Source organism: Hyperoodon ampullatus (assembly GCF_949752795.1).
Source record: "Hyperoodon ampullatus genome assembly, chromosome: 4".
NCBI classification, from domain to species: Eukaryota; Metazoa; Chordata; class Mammalia; order Artiodactyla; family Ziphiidae; genus Hyperoodon; species Hyperoodon ampullatus.
The window spans coordinates 139,867,211-139,884,763 of NC_136917.1; the positions used below are offsets into that span (position 1 = coordinate 139,867,211).

At 41.8% G+C, this 17,553-nt stretch overlaps 1 protein-coding gene across 2 annotated transcripts in view; it reads right to left on the bottom strand.

Moving 5' to 3' along the window:
• Positions 1-17,553, bottom strand: part of NNT (nicotinamide nucleotide transhydrogenase) — a gene marked incomplete at both ends in the record, with an annotated part of 83,684 nt that overhangs the window by 55,274 nt on the left and 10,857 nt on the right. For both annotated transcript variants that reach the window (XM_079704057.1, XM_079704056.1), the window contains 3 exons: positions 8,777-8,964; positions 12,747-12,835; positions 17,347-17,434. In XM_079704057.1, the coding sequence (XP_079560183.1) occupies positions 8,777-8,964; positions 12,747-12,835; positions 17,347-17,434 (365 nt within the window). The remainder of the gene's footprint in view (positions 1-8,776; positions 8,965-12,746; positions 12,836-17,346; positions 17,435-17,553) is intronic.

Genomic DNA, 17,553 nt, shown 5'->3' on the forward strand with positions numbered 1-17,553 from the left:
TGTTTAGATGTACATTAGCTACCAATCCCTAAAAAATTAATGAATATTTATTATACATTTGTTTATAAAATAATTAGGAGGTTATTTTTTAAAAGAGAAATAATGCTGTTTATTTCATTTTCCATGTCAGAAAACTTAGGTCAGGGGACTTCCCTGGTGGTGCAGTGGTTAAGAATCCACTTGCCAATGCAGGAGACACGGGTTCGATCCCTGGTCCAGGAAGATCCCACGTGCCAAGAAGCAACTAAGCCCGTGTGCCACAATGACTGAGCCTGCACTCTAGAGCCCGCGAGCCACAACTACTGAGCCCGCGTGCCACAACTACTGAAGCCCACAGGCCTAGAGCCTGTGCTCTGCAACAAGAGAAGCCACCGCAATGAGAACACGTGCACCGCAGTGAAGAGTAGTCCCTGCTCACCGCAACTAGAGAAAGCCCGCGCGCAGCAGCAAAGACCCAACGCAGCCAAAAATAAATAAATAAAATTTAAAAAAAAAAAAACTTAGGTCAGAATGAGACTGACAGAAAAGCCTTAATGAAATGGATATCTTCAAAAAAGTCAGATAAAAAGTTAAGCCATGGTTTTCCACAGTGAAATCCATGCTAGATTGCCATCTAATGGCAATGCTTTTGTAACTTCATGAGTATGTCCGTAAGCCTGATGATTTCAGAGAACATCTTTGACATGCCACATAATGCTCAAGAATGTCTGGACTTTCTGTTGTAACAGTCAATAAGCTTTTCAGTCTGGATACCATTTGCAAGACCAAGAATCACCAATGGACGACAGGTGATTATGCTAATGCTCTATGTGCCAGGCCCTACACTGGGCTTTTTTCTGCATGTAGTCCTCAAAACAACTCTGCAAGATAAAAAGGTTTACTTCCTTTTCAGAAATGAGGAATCTGAGGTTCAGAGAGCCACAGCTGTTAAGCAGTGGAACTGGAATTTGAATCTACTCTATCTGGTTCTAAATCCATGATCTGATTGCCAATGAATGGATTAAACATAAGCAGATAAAATTGAAAACCGGGGAAGAGGACAGAAGCTTTTGGCTCCTCACCAAAATCCACATTTGTTATGGGCTGAATTGTGTCCCCAGAAAAATTCACATGTTGAAACCCTAACCCCCGGTAACTCAGAATACGACTATATTTAGAGACAGCATCTTTAAAGAGATGATTACATTACATGAGGCCATCAGGGTGGGCCCTAATCCAATCTGACTGGTATCCTTAAAATAAGAGAAAATGTGGACACAAAAAAAGACACCAAGACCATGTGAGGACACAGCAAGAAGAGGCCCTCTACAAGCCCAGGAGAGAAGCCTCAAAAGAAACCAAACCTGCCAACACCTTGATCTTGGACTTCTAGGCTCCAGGCTGTGAGAAAATAAATTTCTGTCGTTTAAGCTCCCCAGAGATTTTGAAATTTTGTTATGGCACCCTTAGCAAACTCATACAATGTTCTCTTATTCCTGGGGGCACAGTTAGACAACAATTCCCAGCCTCCTTCATAGTTAGGTTTGGCCACGTGACTAGGTCTTTAGCAGAAGAAATGCGAGCAGGGGTGGTGTGTGCCACTTCTGGGCATCCCATGCACACTCCTCCATGGCCCTTTACCTCTAGCTGGCTGGAACAGAGACAGTGCCCTGAGTGACCTTCACAGCCTCATAACGATGAGGACAACATTTTTGTACCTGAATCCCCAGAGGACCACCTGAAGGAGAGCTGCCCTCCAAGGTGTCAACCACCTATTACTGTTAACTGAGCAAGAAGTGAATTTCTATAATGTCTGAGCTTTTGGGTAAATTTGTTTTAGCAGCTAGACCATCTTAACTAATACTGAGACATAAGAAAGTACAGAGAAAGTGGAAATAAGGAAGAACAGACATGCCCATGGTGGAAAGTGCTGGTTGTAGCTGTAACTCTATCTATCGGGTGCTGTTTCACCAGAGACAGGACAGCCTCAGCCTCCCCATCCTTTTCAACTCAGGGACTGCCACAGAGGGAAGCACAGTGCTTTCCAATCTTGCAACATACTTTGGGAGAAATAACAGACCAAACCAGAAGATAATTCTGTGCCACAAATCTTCCTACCAGGACATTTGTTAAATTTGGCCCAGTCACTCACTAAACGTGCTCAAACACACTCTAAATAGTCAAGATTGATAAATGATGATGGAAAACTCCACAGTTTTGGCATCTTCCTCTTGATGACGAGTTGCCCTGTCTCTGTTGAAAGCTACCAAGAGGTGTATAGACAGCCTGTGGTTACCAACCCTTGATGTTGCAACATTTAAGTATTTGTCTCTGTCCTTCAAAATTCTCAAAACAAATGAAACTCTGTACAAGAAATATTACAAAATTCCATACAATCATACAATGCATTTAAAGGAGGAGAGGGATGGTAGATGAATCAGATTAGTCAGTAAAAGAAAGTTAAATCATTCAAAAAAAGTTGAAAATCCCTGATCTATCACTGTCCTGTAAGACCACAATGTTTACAGAATGAAAAGAACAATCTGAAAAATAAAGCTTTACTTTAGGGAAAGACCTTGTGTAGTCATCAAAACAACATTATCTTTGTGGAATTTCACAAATGAAGAGTATATACTGCTGTATCAATTATTCTCTTGCCTAAAAGAACAAGTGTGAAAATTACTATGGAAAGTTACTCTTTGGTACTATATTTCTACTCCATATGAAAGATGGCTTCAAAGAGACGGGCAGCATCCAATGTTGATTTTCCAGGAGACTGTGAGATCCCTCAGGTTTGGTCTCATATGTGTAAGGCCCTTGAATATCAAGGGAAAACACCCCCTCCCAGTTCTCCAGAGTCATGCAAAATTGCCACAAAGCTCCTTTGATGGGTGTATACTACAGACCCTATCTGATATAGATAAAAATAAAAAGGACTGTTACCCTAATCTGGATCATACCTAAAAAGAGGCCCAAGGATATATGGCCCAAGGGATCATAATTTATAATCAAGCAATGAATATCTTCCCTCCTGGCTGATAGGACACTTCCTAACTCCTGAACAGACCTTCCCACTACTTCCTAATTCTATCTCCTGAGAAGCCTAGCTCAACACCTCAAACTGCAAACGTGGCAAGTGTCCTACTTTTGAAAATTTAAGAAAGCTAGCTTCCCAGTCTTAAATTAGCCTCTGCAGTATTCCTATCCGAGAGTGTTCTTTCTTTCCTTGGATAGCACCAGAAAAATAAAAGGGATTGTACCAACTGAGAACTAAGGAAGGAACCCACATTAGCTCAGGAACCTCTGCTGAGCCACAGCTGTACACAAGGCTCCCTGGTAAGCACCCTCGTGAAAGGGCACGAGAAAGGGCAACTAAAGGGCAGTGAGACTGAGAACTACTGGAATCTGAGGCACGGGCAAATGCTATGAATGCAGAAGAAAGAGTGTTTACTACGGAGCAGGAGACGGCAGGAACTCTGGAGAAACTACTGAGCTCAGTAGGACTTCAAAAGGCAGGGAATGAAGACAGAGACCTACTAGAGAATGGACTTGAGGACACGGGGAGGGGGAAGGGTAAGCTGGGACGAAGTGGGAGAGTGGCATGGGCTTATATATATTATAAGTAAATGTAAAATAGATAGCTAGTGGGAAGCAGGCAAATAGCACAGGGAGATCAGCTCTGTGCTTTGTGACCATCTAGAGGGGTGGGATAGGGAGGGTGGGAGGGAGGGAGATGCAAGAGGAAAGAGATATGGGAACATATGTATAACTGATTCACGTTGTTATAAGGCAGAAACTAACACACCATCGTAAATCAATTATACTCCAATAAAGATGTTAAAAAAAAACAAACAAAAAAAAAAGGCAGGGAAGGGCAAGTACAGCATTCCAAAGAGAAGGAACGATATGTGAAAGGCCTGGAAGTCCTTGGCCTCCTTGTGGAGATAATAGCAGCGAGCGCGACTGAAATCGGGCCCAGAGAGCAAGACATGAGTTTCACATGAGATCCAAAAGCTCAATCAGGACTAGAAACTGAAAGGCAAGAAATACCTTACCAAAGGGTGCAAAATTTAGAACACAGGTAAGGGTGGGGCGGGGAGGAGGGGAGGTGATCCAATCCTGAGGACTTTAGATGCCTTTACCTAATGATGCTAGGAACTTGAGTGGTCCAAGTTACTGTCATTACTAAACAGAACCCCAGGCTTTCCAGTAGCTATGGTTCAACTACGAAATGAGGGCAGGACCTGAGGTGGGGGAGGGGAGAGCAGGAAAGCCAGATGACTCTATGATGCTTATGATTTTTAATTAGGCGTCATCAGGAAAGGTTCTAAATGGAGAAAGTTGTCTCCGTCAGGGTAGACTGAGCGTGTGCCCCACAGTACTCCTAATTCTCACAGGAATTTAGGCAAAATTTGCCTAACACACAGTCACTGCTAAACCACTGTGATTCCTCCTCACACACCCCCACCATAATCCCTAATTTACGAATCAGATTTTTAACCCAATTCAGTTTCTTCCTGATTAAACCTTCCAAGTCTATGAAAAGTCTCTCGAAAAGGGTTTCAGAACAATAAGAATGCTGAAAAAAATCTCCTGTGTCTCAAAAGGTTTACTGGAGGTTAAGAAGCTGCCTGCCAATGCAGGGGACACGGGTTGAATCCCTGGTCCGGGAAGATCCCACATGCCGCGGAGCAACTAAGCCTGTGCACCACAACTACAGAGCCTGCGCCCTAGAGCCCGTGAGTCACAACTACTGAGCCTGCGAGCCACGGCTACTGAAGCCTGTGTGCCTAGAGCCAGTGCTCTGCAACAGGAGAAGCCACCACAATGAGAAGCCTGCGCACCACAACAAAGAGTGGCTCCCGCTCGCTGCAACTGGAGAAAGCCTGCGCACAGCAATGAAGACCCAACACAGCCATAAATAAATAAATAAATAAACAAACAAACAAACAAACAAACTCCATCGGGGAAAAAAAAAAAAAGGTTTACTGGAAAAGATTATGAGCACAGCCTGACCGTTATCAGAGAGGGGGGCTGCCGAACTTTTTAGTGGTAACCCTAAAGGTCACAGAGCTGGACAGGAAGGCTGGGAGCTTTCCCTCATGGGCACAGCACCACAAAATGAGACTGTCCACTAGGCCCTCTCTTGAAGTTACCTGCACTAAGTGAAATGCTAGCCCTGCATCCATCGCCCAACCCAATCGAGGGGGTCTAGACAGTGGTACAAGATACCAGGCAGCATAATAAGTAGCTAGCTACAGCAACGTTTCATTTTACCTAGGAACCTCATAAGTACAACGTTACTGTGTGTCCAAGCCCACTGACTGACGTGTGCCTAGGAGGGATGAACATTTACCAACTCCACAGGATGGCTACCTGAAGCGAGCTCATTGCCCACGTTTCTCTCTCAGTGTTCTTATCCACGCCAGGTCTTCAGTACAGCCGTGAGGATCTCGGTCTAAGGAATCGCAACTTGGAGAACTTCTGACATTTAACTTAATCCCTTTTGGATCCACTCAAGGAAAACTTTAGAACAACTTCTGCTCCAGGAGTCTTTCAGGGGCAAGACACACCATCAGGTGACTTATGCAAAGGTTCAGGACAAACACTAGTAAGGGTACAATGCCAAGGACACTGTTTTTCAAAGGGCACGTGTACCTTTATATAATATTTGCAATCTATTTTTTTTTTTAATGCTCAGAGGTTTTCAGGTTTCAGTCCCCTAGGGATATGAGAGATATTTAGAAAGATCATCTTCTTCCTTATTATATTCAAATTACCTTTTCTCTTTTGGGGGGCTTACCAAAAAAGTAACAGAAAGGTGCTTTTCAGACCAGCCTTGTGAGTGTGAACTCTGGGTCAATCCACTGGTCAGGGACTTTAGGCAAGTTTAAAGTGCTTTGACCAGATGGCTTCAGAAAAGACTGAAAACAGGAAAGGCTCAGCAGAACAGACTCGTAAAACTTCTTCAACAAGTCCTCTTTAACACTTTCATATAATTTGAACTGCTGCTAAGGTACACTTACTGTAAACTACTTATAAAAAATAAGAGGTGGGGCTTCCCTGGTGGCGCAGTGGTTGAGAGTCCGCCTGCCGATGCAGGGGACACGGGTTCGTGCCCTGGTCCGGGAGGATCCCACGTGCCGCGGAGCGGCTGGGCCCGTGAGCCATGGCCGCTGAGCCTGCGCGTCCGGAGCCTGTGCTCCGCAACGGGAGAGGCCACAACAGTGAGAGGCCTGCGTACCGCAAAAAAATAAATAAATAAAAAAATAAGAGGTTAAAGTTTAGTCAACTGTTCACATGCCCTTTTTTTGTTCAAAAAAAAAAAAAAAACAAGATACTATGGGGGGTAGGTCCTAAAAGTCCATATGTGTTTTATACAAGAAGTCTTGATTTCTATAACTTACTTTAAGATTTACCATCAATAATAATTCTATATACTATATCCAAAGTATACTCAGTTTTTTTTTAACCTAGTGACATATACTTTCTTTTTTCTTTTTTAAATTATTTTATTGAAGTTTAGTTGATTTACAATCTTGTGTTAGTTTCAGGTGTAGAGCAAAGTGATTCAGTTTTTATATATAAACATATAGATACAGATATTCTTTTTCAGACTTTTTCCCTCATAGGTTATTACAAAATACTGACTAGAGTTCCCTGTGCTATACAGTAAGTCCTTGTTGGTTATCTATTTTATATACAGTAGTGTGTATATGTTAATCCTAAACTCCTAATTTATCCCTCTACCCTTTTCCCCTTTGGTAACCATAAGTTTGTTTTCTATGTCTGTGGATCTACTCAGTTCTTTATAAGGAGAATGATTTAAAACTACTAGCTTCGGGGCTTCATCATTTACTGCATGAGTAAATGCTTTAGCACCCTCTACTGGCCACTTGTTACATCCAGTCAGTTACCAGCTCATCTCCCCAACAGGCAGCTTCCTTTCAAAGGTCAAATTGTGGCTACAGCAAAAGCCACCCCATCCTTTCTTCAAAGCCACTTGCAACAGCTGAGCCAGAAGCCACCGCCACAAAAGGAAAGGATGAATCCTGAAGTGCTCTCCTGCCACCACCTGTCCGTGAGTCCTACTGTCGCTGGCAGATTTCACAAACACCACTTGTGGACCCTGCCTTGTCTGATCTGCACCCACCTCCAGTAAGCAAACCCAGCCTCATTTCCACACACACACAGATTCTTCTAGGGGCTGAGCCCATGTCACTCTCCCACTGTCTGCTTCATCTAGCCAGCTCCGGTGGGATGGGGATGTCTGGAGAGAAGAGCTCACCCATCGGGTATCACGTGGGTAAACAGGACAAAAAGAAGAGCCTGAAAGGCACGTTTTCCCCCACAAGCTCACAGATATGCTGCCAATCAGCTTCCTGTCCCTGGGTGTATATTAGCCAGGGAAAGAGGGCGCCAGAAGAGAACTTCTCCTTTCCCAGAACCTCATGACAAAGCTGCTTCTCCTAATTTTCCACGGTCCCCTAGAGAAAGCAAGTATCCTTTAGGAGAATCGAACACAAGTAACCTGAACCCTGTAAGTTCTCATTATCTGGCCCACTTTCTTTTAGAAAGGGGAAAAAAATTAGAGTCAGCATGGTATTCATTATTCAATAACAGAAGCAAAGGACAGGAGAGGAGATAGGAATATAAAAGGTAGAGAGTTTCTTCACTCCCAAATCTTGCTAGATCAAGCTACTGTTTACTGTTTATTACTGATTAATAAATGCTGGCTGGTTTGACATCAAGCATCTATTCTTTAGAAGAGGATGTTGTAAAGGATTAAAAAGTAAGTCCTGCCATCAAAGAGCTCACGATTTGATTGCAAAGACCAAACAAGTCAAAGGAAGTAATTACAAAGTAACAAAGCATCATAACCTTTAGTAAAAAATATATACGGGAAATTCCATAAATATATATACACACACACAAAGTCCCCCTCTCCTTCTCATGTATAAAAAAAATGATCATCAAAATATTAATAATGGGACTTCCCTGGTGGTGCAGTGGTTAACAATCTGCCTGCCAATGCAGGGGACACGGGTTCGAGCCCTGGTCCGGGAAGATCCCACATGCTGCGGAGCAACTAAGCCTGCGCACCACAACTACTGAGCCTGTGCTCTGGAGCCCACAAGTCAAAACTACTGAAGCCTGCGCGCCTAGAGCCCGTATTCCGCAATAAGAGAAGCCACCACAATGAGAAGCCCGCGTACCACAACGAATAGTAGCCCCGGTTCGCGGCAGCTAGAGAAAGCCCACGCGCAGCAAGGAAGACCCAACACAGCCAAAGATAAATAAATAAATAAATAAAATTTAAAAAATAATAAATAAAATTTTAAATATATATATTAATAATGGTCACTCTGATAGAACTTCCAATCTGTACTTTTTTCCTTCATATTTTTCAGTGCTGTTTGGATTTCCTACAATAGAAATGTAGTATCTTAACAAAGAGAACAGAAATAAATTAAAAAACAATTATCAAGGGTGTAAACAAAGCAAACTGCTTACAAATATAATACTGTACACAGAATATGATCTATGAACATAGATAAAAATACACAGAAGAAAGACTGGAAGAAAATATACGAATTATTAATGACCGTGTTTGTCCAGGGGCCACAGTGATTTTGTCTTTTCTGCCTTTCATGTGCTTTCTCATTCTCTAGAAAGTAAATCAATCTTTATTTAAAGAAATGCAAACGTTAAACAATTATTCACCCTCATTTTAAAGTATCATTAGTAAAAGTGCTTTATCGATAACTTTATCGTCATAACTGACGTAATGACACACCTGGAATAAGTGCTGTGCTGATAAGGATATCCACCTCCTTGCACTGCTGAGCAAATAGCTTCATTTCGGCCTCAATGAACTCTTTGGACATCTCCTTTGCATATCCTCCTTGTCCCTCACCAGATTCCTTCAAGTCCACCTCTAAGGGCTCAGCACCCAGAGACTTGAACTGCTCCAAAGCTGCGGCCCTGGTGATTATTGAAGGGAAAGCAGTAGTTATTTCAGGTCCTTAATACAGAAATCAAGATCATCATTTACATACACATTTTTAAGAAAACTCTATGTATTCAAAAGTAGAAACTTTCTTTTGAGGTCTCTGACCAGACCGTTTGAATTTTTTTCTAAAGGCAGGTAACACCCTTATGATAATATTTTTTTCTGGAAAAAAAAAAAAACTATAGGAAATTCCAACTCTTACTTAGTTAAGTTACAAAAGGAATTTCACTACTGCCAACTCCAGTCATCAGTTAGTAGAGTTTCTTGACAGTGGTCCCACTGTTGATGATGTGAGATCTGACCTACATTCAGATTTGACATCATTCAAATCACTCAAGTTGAGGTTTTCACTTGTAAATGTTCTGACTTAACGGGGACTTTTCCCACATAAACGACTCCTTTATTTAGAAATATTGTTACAAAGTGATTTTTGCCCCTAGTCCTCATTAAATTGTGTTTGAGAAAAGGGTTCTATAAATGGCATAAATGGCAAAATGTGAAGAGCCAGCACATTTAACTTATGTCAAAATACATTCAGTTTAAAAATAAATAAATAAATGCTAGCCAAGTTTTGTGTACTAGTTGGGAAACCAGAGCCAACAAAGCTCTCAGCTCTGTGGCGGACAGTGTTTAACTCACCAACATCCATCCCACTACAGTGAATCCCAAACTTCCCTAACGACAACAATCGCTCCAGGCACTTGTTAAAAATTCAAATTCCCAGGCCCCTTCCGAGACCCACTGAATTACAATCTCCAGCAGAGGGGCCAGGAGCTCTATTTTTAGCAAGAGCTGTAGGTAATTCTTGCCGTAACGGAAGTTTGGGAAACAGTGGACTGAGCCCAACAGTTCCCTGGCAACTGTCATGGTCGGGGAGTAGACACAAAGGTAGGATAATGAAGGCAGGGCAGAAAAGGTAAGGCATGGATGAACAAGAGCTTCTCTCCATTTCTGCTGACTTGAAGGAGGAAGCTTGTAACCCAGATTGCCTGCGGAGGTCAACTTGTGACCACAGGGGGAATCAGCCAGAGCTGAGGACAGCAGAGAGGAGAGACAGAAAGAACCTGGTCCTGGATGGCACCGACCAGCGGCTGCCTCTAGTGTGAAAACAGAGCCCTTTCCATGGATTTTCACTTCGGAGAGATAACACATTTTCTTGTAGTTTAGGCCAATTTGAATTGGTGTTATCCAAAGGGATACAGGTTTAAAACGTTTTAGAAATGTCTACTATTTTTAAAATTTATTTATTTATTTATTTTTGGCTGCATTGGGTCTTCATTGCCGCATGCGGCCTTTCTCTAGTAGTGGCGAGCGGGGGCTACTCTTCATTGCAGTGCGCAGGCTTCCCATTGCAGTGGCTTCTCTTGTTATGGAGCACGGGCTCTAGGCGTGCGGGCTTCAGTAGTTGCAGCACGCAGGCTCACTAGTTGCGGCATGCAGGCCCTAGAGCGTGCTGGCTTCAGTAGTTGTGGCACGTGGGCTCAGTAGTTGTGGCTCGCGGGCTCTAGAGAGCAGGCTCAGTAGTTGTGGCGCACGGGCTTAGTTGCTCTGCAGCATGTGGGATCTTCCCGGACACGGATCAAACCCGTGTCCCCTGCATTGGCAGGCGGACTCTTAACCACTGTGCCACCAGGGAAGCCCCAAGTCACTGTATTTCTATACAGTGAATCTTGTGCAGCCATTAAATATATTTGCAGAGAAGTAAAGAGCTTCATGACCTACTGCTAAGTTAAAAAAAAAAGTAAAAAAGTAAGTTAAATAGTACTATTAGTAAAATTACATTTTTAATTAATGTGTAAAAAAGGGAACATATATAGTAAAATGTTAATAGTTATCTCTAGCAGGGTTGTAGGGTATTTTATTTTCACTTTTTGTACTTTTTTATATTTTTCTGAATTGGGAGAATAAGCATTTTTACAATCAGAAAGAAAGTAAACTGGATAAGTTATTAAACTGATTTATATCTCTTTTAACATTATGGAAAATAGGGTTATTTATTCCTATTTCATATACTTACAATAAAGAACAAATAAAATAAAGCATAGAGCACAGTGCCTGGAAGAGAGTAAGCATTTAGTACAGGTATCTGAAAACTAAAGCTCTTGACCGGCCAATTGTTTTTGCAAATAAAGCTTTTTGGAATACACACCAAAAAAGGAAAGTAAAGACTTTATAAACTTTGTAACAGAGACAATAGGCAATGAGTGGAATTTCCTAGTTATTGTCTGAAAGAATTTAGAAAATCACACCCATATAATAGCGCTAGGCAATGAGTTGTCCTTAAGTTTTTAGGATATTTAACTGAAAATAATACCATTCAGTTTTCCAACAAGAATTTATAATCAAGTGTGTTTTCCAATATATTTAGATTTCACATTTATAACATGATACTAACCCCCAGTCTCAAAAGAGTGATTAGATTAACTAATGAGCTATAATTGTAAGAAAAGCATTACATCTGATCAGCCACATCTTTCTTCACTGTATACTTATCTTAATAAACTGCAAATAAAAATGAAGTTAAGCAACAGCTATATTCTAGCTGTCTACTCTCTACATAATCTAAACCAAAGACATCAACATAACTTTTATAAATTCTCAGTGGTTAACCCAACACTGAGTTTCACATCATGTCCAAGTCAAATATATACACTTCCACTTTAATAGCATTGTCCACTACAATGAAAACTTGAACAACCTACTTTTGCCAGATTTGGGGGGTCTTCAATAACTTCACATCTGCAAACATTAAAAATTAAAAGCTAGGACTAATGACATGCTTAACTGTAGCTATCCCTGGCTTGTGTCCTGGTTACTTCAGAAATGCCTTTTCTCATTTCAGCAAGACAGCATTTTATCAGCACATCACCCCTCTAAACTCCCGGTAAGCACTGTAAACCATATTCTATTGGAACAGTCTTTACTCTGAAATGTCATATTCTTTTTAACTTTGAATGGTTGCATTTCTTTTTCATCATTCTATATTCAAGATTAGCAATGGTATTTTTCCTCTACTGACTTCAACTGATAATAACTAACTACATGTTTCAACCTTAAAAAAGTAATGGAACACATAAATGATAACAATACTCAATAAGCACATAATAAAAGCTAGTATCTAGTGTCTTCTGAAATGAAGAACAATTTTAATTGAACTTCTCTTTAAAGAAATTCCAGGAAAATGTTGATACGTCTGCGTTAAAGAAATATGCAATGAATATAATCAAGTACTTTCACCTGGCGGCTCTACCGCTGCCCAATCAGCTTTATCTGCTTCCGTCTGTTGGATGCCGAGCACATTCCTCACCCCCCACCCCAGTCTGCTCTCCAAGATGTCTCCCATACTACTCCCCTTCTTCACACTCACAAACATCTTTGTTCATGCCCTACCTAGTGACTAAACACATTCTGAGCAGAAATAAAACACAGTAGAGCAACATGTTAGAAAGTCAGGATACAGAGAACTCTGGTCCCATTGCTAACCTACATGAAAATACAAGACTGAGTGTGAGCAGTTCATTTGCAATTTTTAAAAATTATTTCTGCTGTACTGGGCCCGAGTCCTTAAATTGTTTTTTCCACTAAGTAATACATTTTCACTTTGAGTTAACTTTGAGCAAATGGATACACTTTTAAATGAAAAGAGCTTACAGAGCAGTTTCAGCGTGCTACTTCAATCTGCAAAAGGAAAGCATAACATCCACCTAAAACAAAACGTTTTTAACTTAACAGCAATCACTAGTAAAGCCCTCACCTTGTGTCAAATCCCCGAACAATCGCACCCATCGACTTTGCTGCACCTGCAGAGGCCAGCCCTGCCACACCGCCACCGACTATCAGAATCTAGGAGAGAAGGCAGAACCCGTATGTTTTAAATAAAGTTCATGATCAACTGATTATGTAAAATCATCCGCTAGTAACTCTCAGGGCCGGGTACACAGTCAGCACGCAGTAATACACCAGGCGGTGCTGGTGGTGATGATCAGCCCTGAATAAAGGTACTGTGTGGATAGGCTACTCTGTACCTGGACCACCGCTGTTTTTCGGGGGTTTTCTTTCTTAGTTGCAACATACGGGATCTTCCTTGCGGCATGTGGAACATTTTGTTGCGGCGCACGGGCTCTTTGTTGCAGCGCAGGGGCTTCTCTCTAGTTGTGGTGGGCAGGCTCCGTATTTGCAGCACGCGGGTTCTCTAGATGTGGCTCGCCGGCTCAGTAGTTGCCGCACGGGGTCTTGGCTGCCCCGTGGCATGTGGGATCTTAGTTCCCCAACCAGGGATCGAACACCCAAGTCCCTTGCATTGGAAGGTGGATTTTTTTTGGAAGGCGGATTCTTAACCACTGGACCACCAGGGAATTCCCCCGGCCCACCACTGTTTTAAAAAGTTTTTTAAAGCTGATGGCAAAGGCCAAAAACTTCACTAAAACTAGTGTGACGCTCAGCATCTCAGTATAAAAGCTGCATACAGCACCATCAGTGTTACATATGTTAAAGACTGACAGGTTCTTTCCCACACTATCAAAGCTCTTTGTACTAATACTATATATTATAGTATTGTAGCTCCTTCTCCCCTCTCATATTGTAAGGTTTTCTATGTTCATAAAATATCAAAATACGTTTCAAAGACGGGTACAACTTTGGTGAAACACCTACTCCTATTTTGAGCTTCTAAAAGGAATAGCAGGTGACCAACCACCTAATTTTGATCCACTTTCAATGAACTGCACCTGAAATCTGAGGCAATGTAACTAATCTCCCTAACCAAGGAAGGATCAGAGCCAAGAAAATCATAGAATTCCTCAGAAACAAGAGTCTCCCCGCCTTCTAAGAAACAAACTAAGAACAATGTAATCTGGAATGGGCCTTCCAGAGAAAAGACCTATTATACTTCGCAGTCAAAAAAAAAAAAGCCACCCACAGAAACAGTGAAGTTTATAAATTCCCACCCACCCATCAGGCCCACTTCTTCTGCCTCTTTAAGAAGACTAGTCTATAGAGGGGTGGGATAGGGAGGGTGGGAGGGAGGGAGACGCAAGAGGGAAGGGATGTGGGAACAGATGTATATGTATGACTGATTCACTTTGTTATAAAGCAGAAACTAATAAAAAAATAAAAAATAAAAATAAAAAAAGAAGAAGACTAGACTAGTGGAACTGTGCTCTGGTGACCCCTGGGCAGTGTCTCAGAGATTATGTGAATTGATCTTAATGGGAATGCTTTCTCTGGGGGGTCTACAAGAAAGGGTACAAAGAGGGACCAGAGGAAACAAGATGCTGCTGGGCTCCAAGGCACCAATCCCCACTCCACACACCAAAGCCCCACCACCACTAAAAAAAAAAAAAAAAAGAAATTAAAATAAGTAAAAGTCATAGGACTGGGCCAAGTTATCCTGAATCAAGAAATAACAAAACACCCCATGATTTAAGACACAGAATCCATTCTTCAAAAAGGGAAGAGGGGCTGGAAATGGAGTTAATGATCCATCATGCCTAGGTTATGAAGCTCCATAAAAATCACAAAAGTACAGGGTTCCAGGAGGTTCTGGAAGCTTCCAGGAATGGTGTCCAAAGAGGGCATGGAAGCCCCACACCCCATCCCACATACCTTTCCATAGTCATCTCTCTCAACAGGATGTTCATCTGCATCCTTTATCATAGTCCTTCATAATAAACTGGTAAATAGGAAGTAAATTGTTTTCCTGAGTTCTGTGAGCACCTCTAGCAAATGAACTGAACCCAAGGCGGGTTGTGGGAACCTCTGACTTATGGCCAAGTCAGAAGCACAGGTGACAACCTAGACTTGTGACTGGCATCTGAAGGGGGGTGGGGACAGTCCTGTGGGCCTGAGTCCTTAACCTGTGAGATCTGATGCTATCTCCAGGCAGATAGTTTCACAATTAAGTGAAATTGCAGGGCACCCAGCTGGTGTCACAGAATTGCTTGGTGTGTGGAAAATCCCCACACATTTGGTGACTGGAAGTATCAGAAGTGAAGTGTTCCATATGAAAGTTAAGGAGAGACACAGAAGCAAGAGTGAAGTTTTTCCTAAACTCCTAAATCAGACATTCCCTCATCTGCAAGAGGATCTGGGACTTCCCTGGTGGTGCAGTGGTTAAGAATCCGCCTGCCAGTGCAGGGGACACGGGTTCGAGCCCTGGTCCGGGAAGATCCTATGTGCCACAGAGCAACTAAGCCCGTGCGCCACAACTACTGAGCCTGTGCTCTAGAGCCCGCGAGCCACAACTACGGAGCTCACGTGCCACAACTACTGAAGCCCACACGCCTAGAGCCGGTGCCCTGCAACAAGAGAAGCCACCACAATGAGAAGCCTGCGCACCGCAATGAAGAGTAGCCCCCGCTCACCACAACTAGAGAAAAGCCCGCGCACAGCAATGAAGACCCAACACAGCCATAAATAAATAAATAAATAGATAGATAGATAGATAAAAAGAAAAAGAGGATCTGAACTCTGTAACATGACCTATAAGAAAGGCTCCACATCATCCAGCCCCGACCTACCTTTCCAGCATCATCTCAGATCACTCCCTACCTTGCTCACCACACTCAAAGACCAATGGCCTTCTTTACTCTCCTAGAAACACTGAATTCTTTCCCATCACGGCACTTTTATGTGTGCTATTCCCTTGGCCTAGAATCATGAACCCCGCTTTCTTTCTTCTCATCCTTTAGGTCCCAATCAAATGTCAGAGGCACCTTCCCCATCACCCTAACTACAGTAGCTTGCTCCTATGACTCACCACCATATCATGCTGCTCCTTTCTTTTATATCTAAAATGATATCCCATATGTGTTTGATGGTTTATGTATCTCCTCGCTGTGGTCCCTACTATGTGTAAATTTCTGTGGCAGGGATTTTTTGCCTTGTTCATGCCATATCCCCAGCTACTAGAACAGTGCCTGGCACATCAAAAGCCATCAACCGATTGATTTTGGCTCATTCTAGACATGTAAGAACACTCCATGTTTAAAGGAAACCCAAATAAAATATTATGCAAGCTACTTTTTTTTTTTTTTTTTGGCCGTGCTGCACAGCATGCAGGATCTTAGTTCCCCAACCAGGGATCGAACCCACACCCCCTGCAGTGGAAGCACGGAGTCTTAACCATTGGACTGCCAGGGAAGTCCCTAAGCAATCTACCTTGATAAGTCCATCTATTGTCCAATTCTTCAATATCAGGAAAGTGTTTCTGACATGTAACTAAAATCCCTTAAGCTGCAATTAAATTTTCAGTAAAGAGAGTCACTTTCCCACCTTTTAAAAGCTGACTGCTTCTCCTTCCTTTACACCTCTTGTCTTCTGTTTCACTTTTTAATCCCTTATATTAACAGCTTTCCTCTCACCTTCCAGATAGATTCTAACCAAAACTGAGTAGTGGATTTGTGCATCAAAGCATTCAGCCAGTCTAAGAACAGCAGCCAACTTCTGGCCACCATGAGGGTCAGACCTTTTCTTACGATCCTGAGAAAGAAGTCAGATGTAATCACTTTACCTATCACACCTCTGTGCTGTTTACTCATACTCTCGTTAAGTATTCTGGCCTCCACTTGAACCACGTGCCACCGTCTTCACCTGGTCTGTTTTTAAAGCCATGTATAACTAGATTTCTCAAAGCTGCTATTGTCTTTTTTTTCACTTTTTCTAAGAGATTTATTTTGTGTGAGAGCTCTGAGTTGATATAACAAAGTAATTAAGAGCAGGAAGCACCAAGTAAACCTGTACCCTACAGAGTATACTCTGCAGATAGATGACAACGTTTAAGGTCCTGTTTCCTATACTTTGCTGAAAGGCTTACACTATTATTTAGAGTCCGTGGCCTCAAAGGGTCACAGCATAATCGATTCTTTCACCTAGCCACCACCACCTCTCATCAACTGCTCTTCTCTGCTCTCAATATAGACTAAAGAAACTGCACCCTTTCCCCCTGCCAAACACCCTGATTATACTGCCTACTATTTCCTGTCCTCTTGACCCCAAATTTGGAAAGTGAGAAAACCAAGTCTTTCCTGAGCCAATGTGTCACAATCATTGGGAAGTTGAGAATCTGCTGAATGTATCACGAGGCTTTTTAAACAACTACTAATAAACAAGTCATCCAAAATCCCTTTAAGAATTCAAGTTAGAAGGTGAAAAACAGAAAAAAAAAAAATTGAACTTCCAGAAATGTCAAAATTCATTGTTTTCAAGTAACCTTAAGTAGCTTTGAGGCTCTGCCATATATTTGCATATGACACGAACGTCATAATTTGCAAACAAAAAATTTTTAAATAACTATTTAAAAACTATAATACCCTTGCCTAATTCATAGTATGAAGAAATATTAAAGTTTTACCTACCTTAGCTGGAGGAACTTTTCCAGCAGCTGTTATCTGACCAGTAAAAAAACGTCCAAAATGATTTGCTGCTAGCACAACAGCCTTGTAACTTAAGAAAATAGAAAAATAAATGGATAAATAATTCTATAAAATTAAAGAACTTAAGTTTACACAGGAGAAATTATTAAAGAATAAGAATAATAGCTAACATTTTTATAGTGACTACTA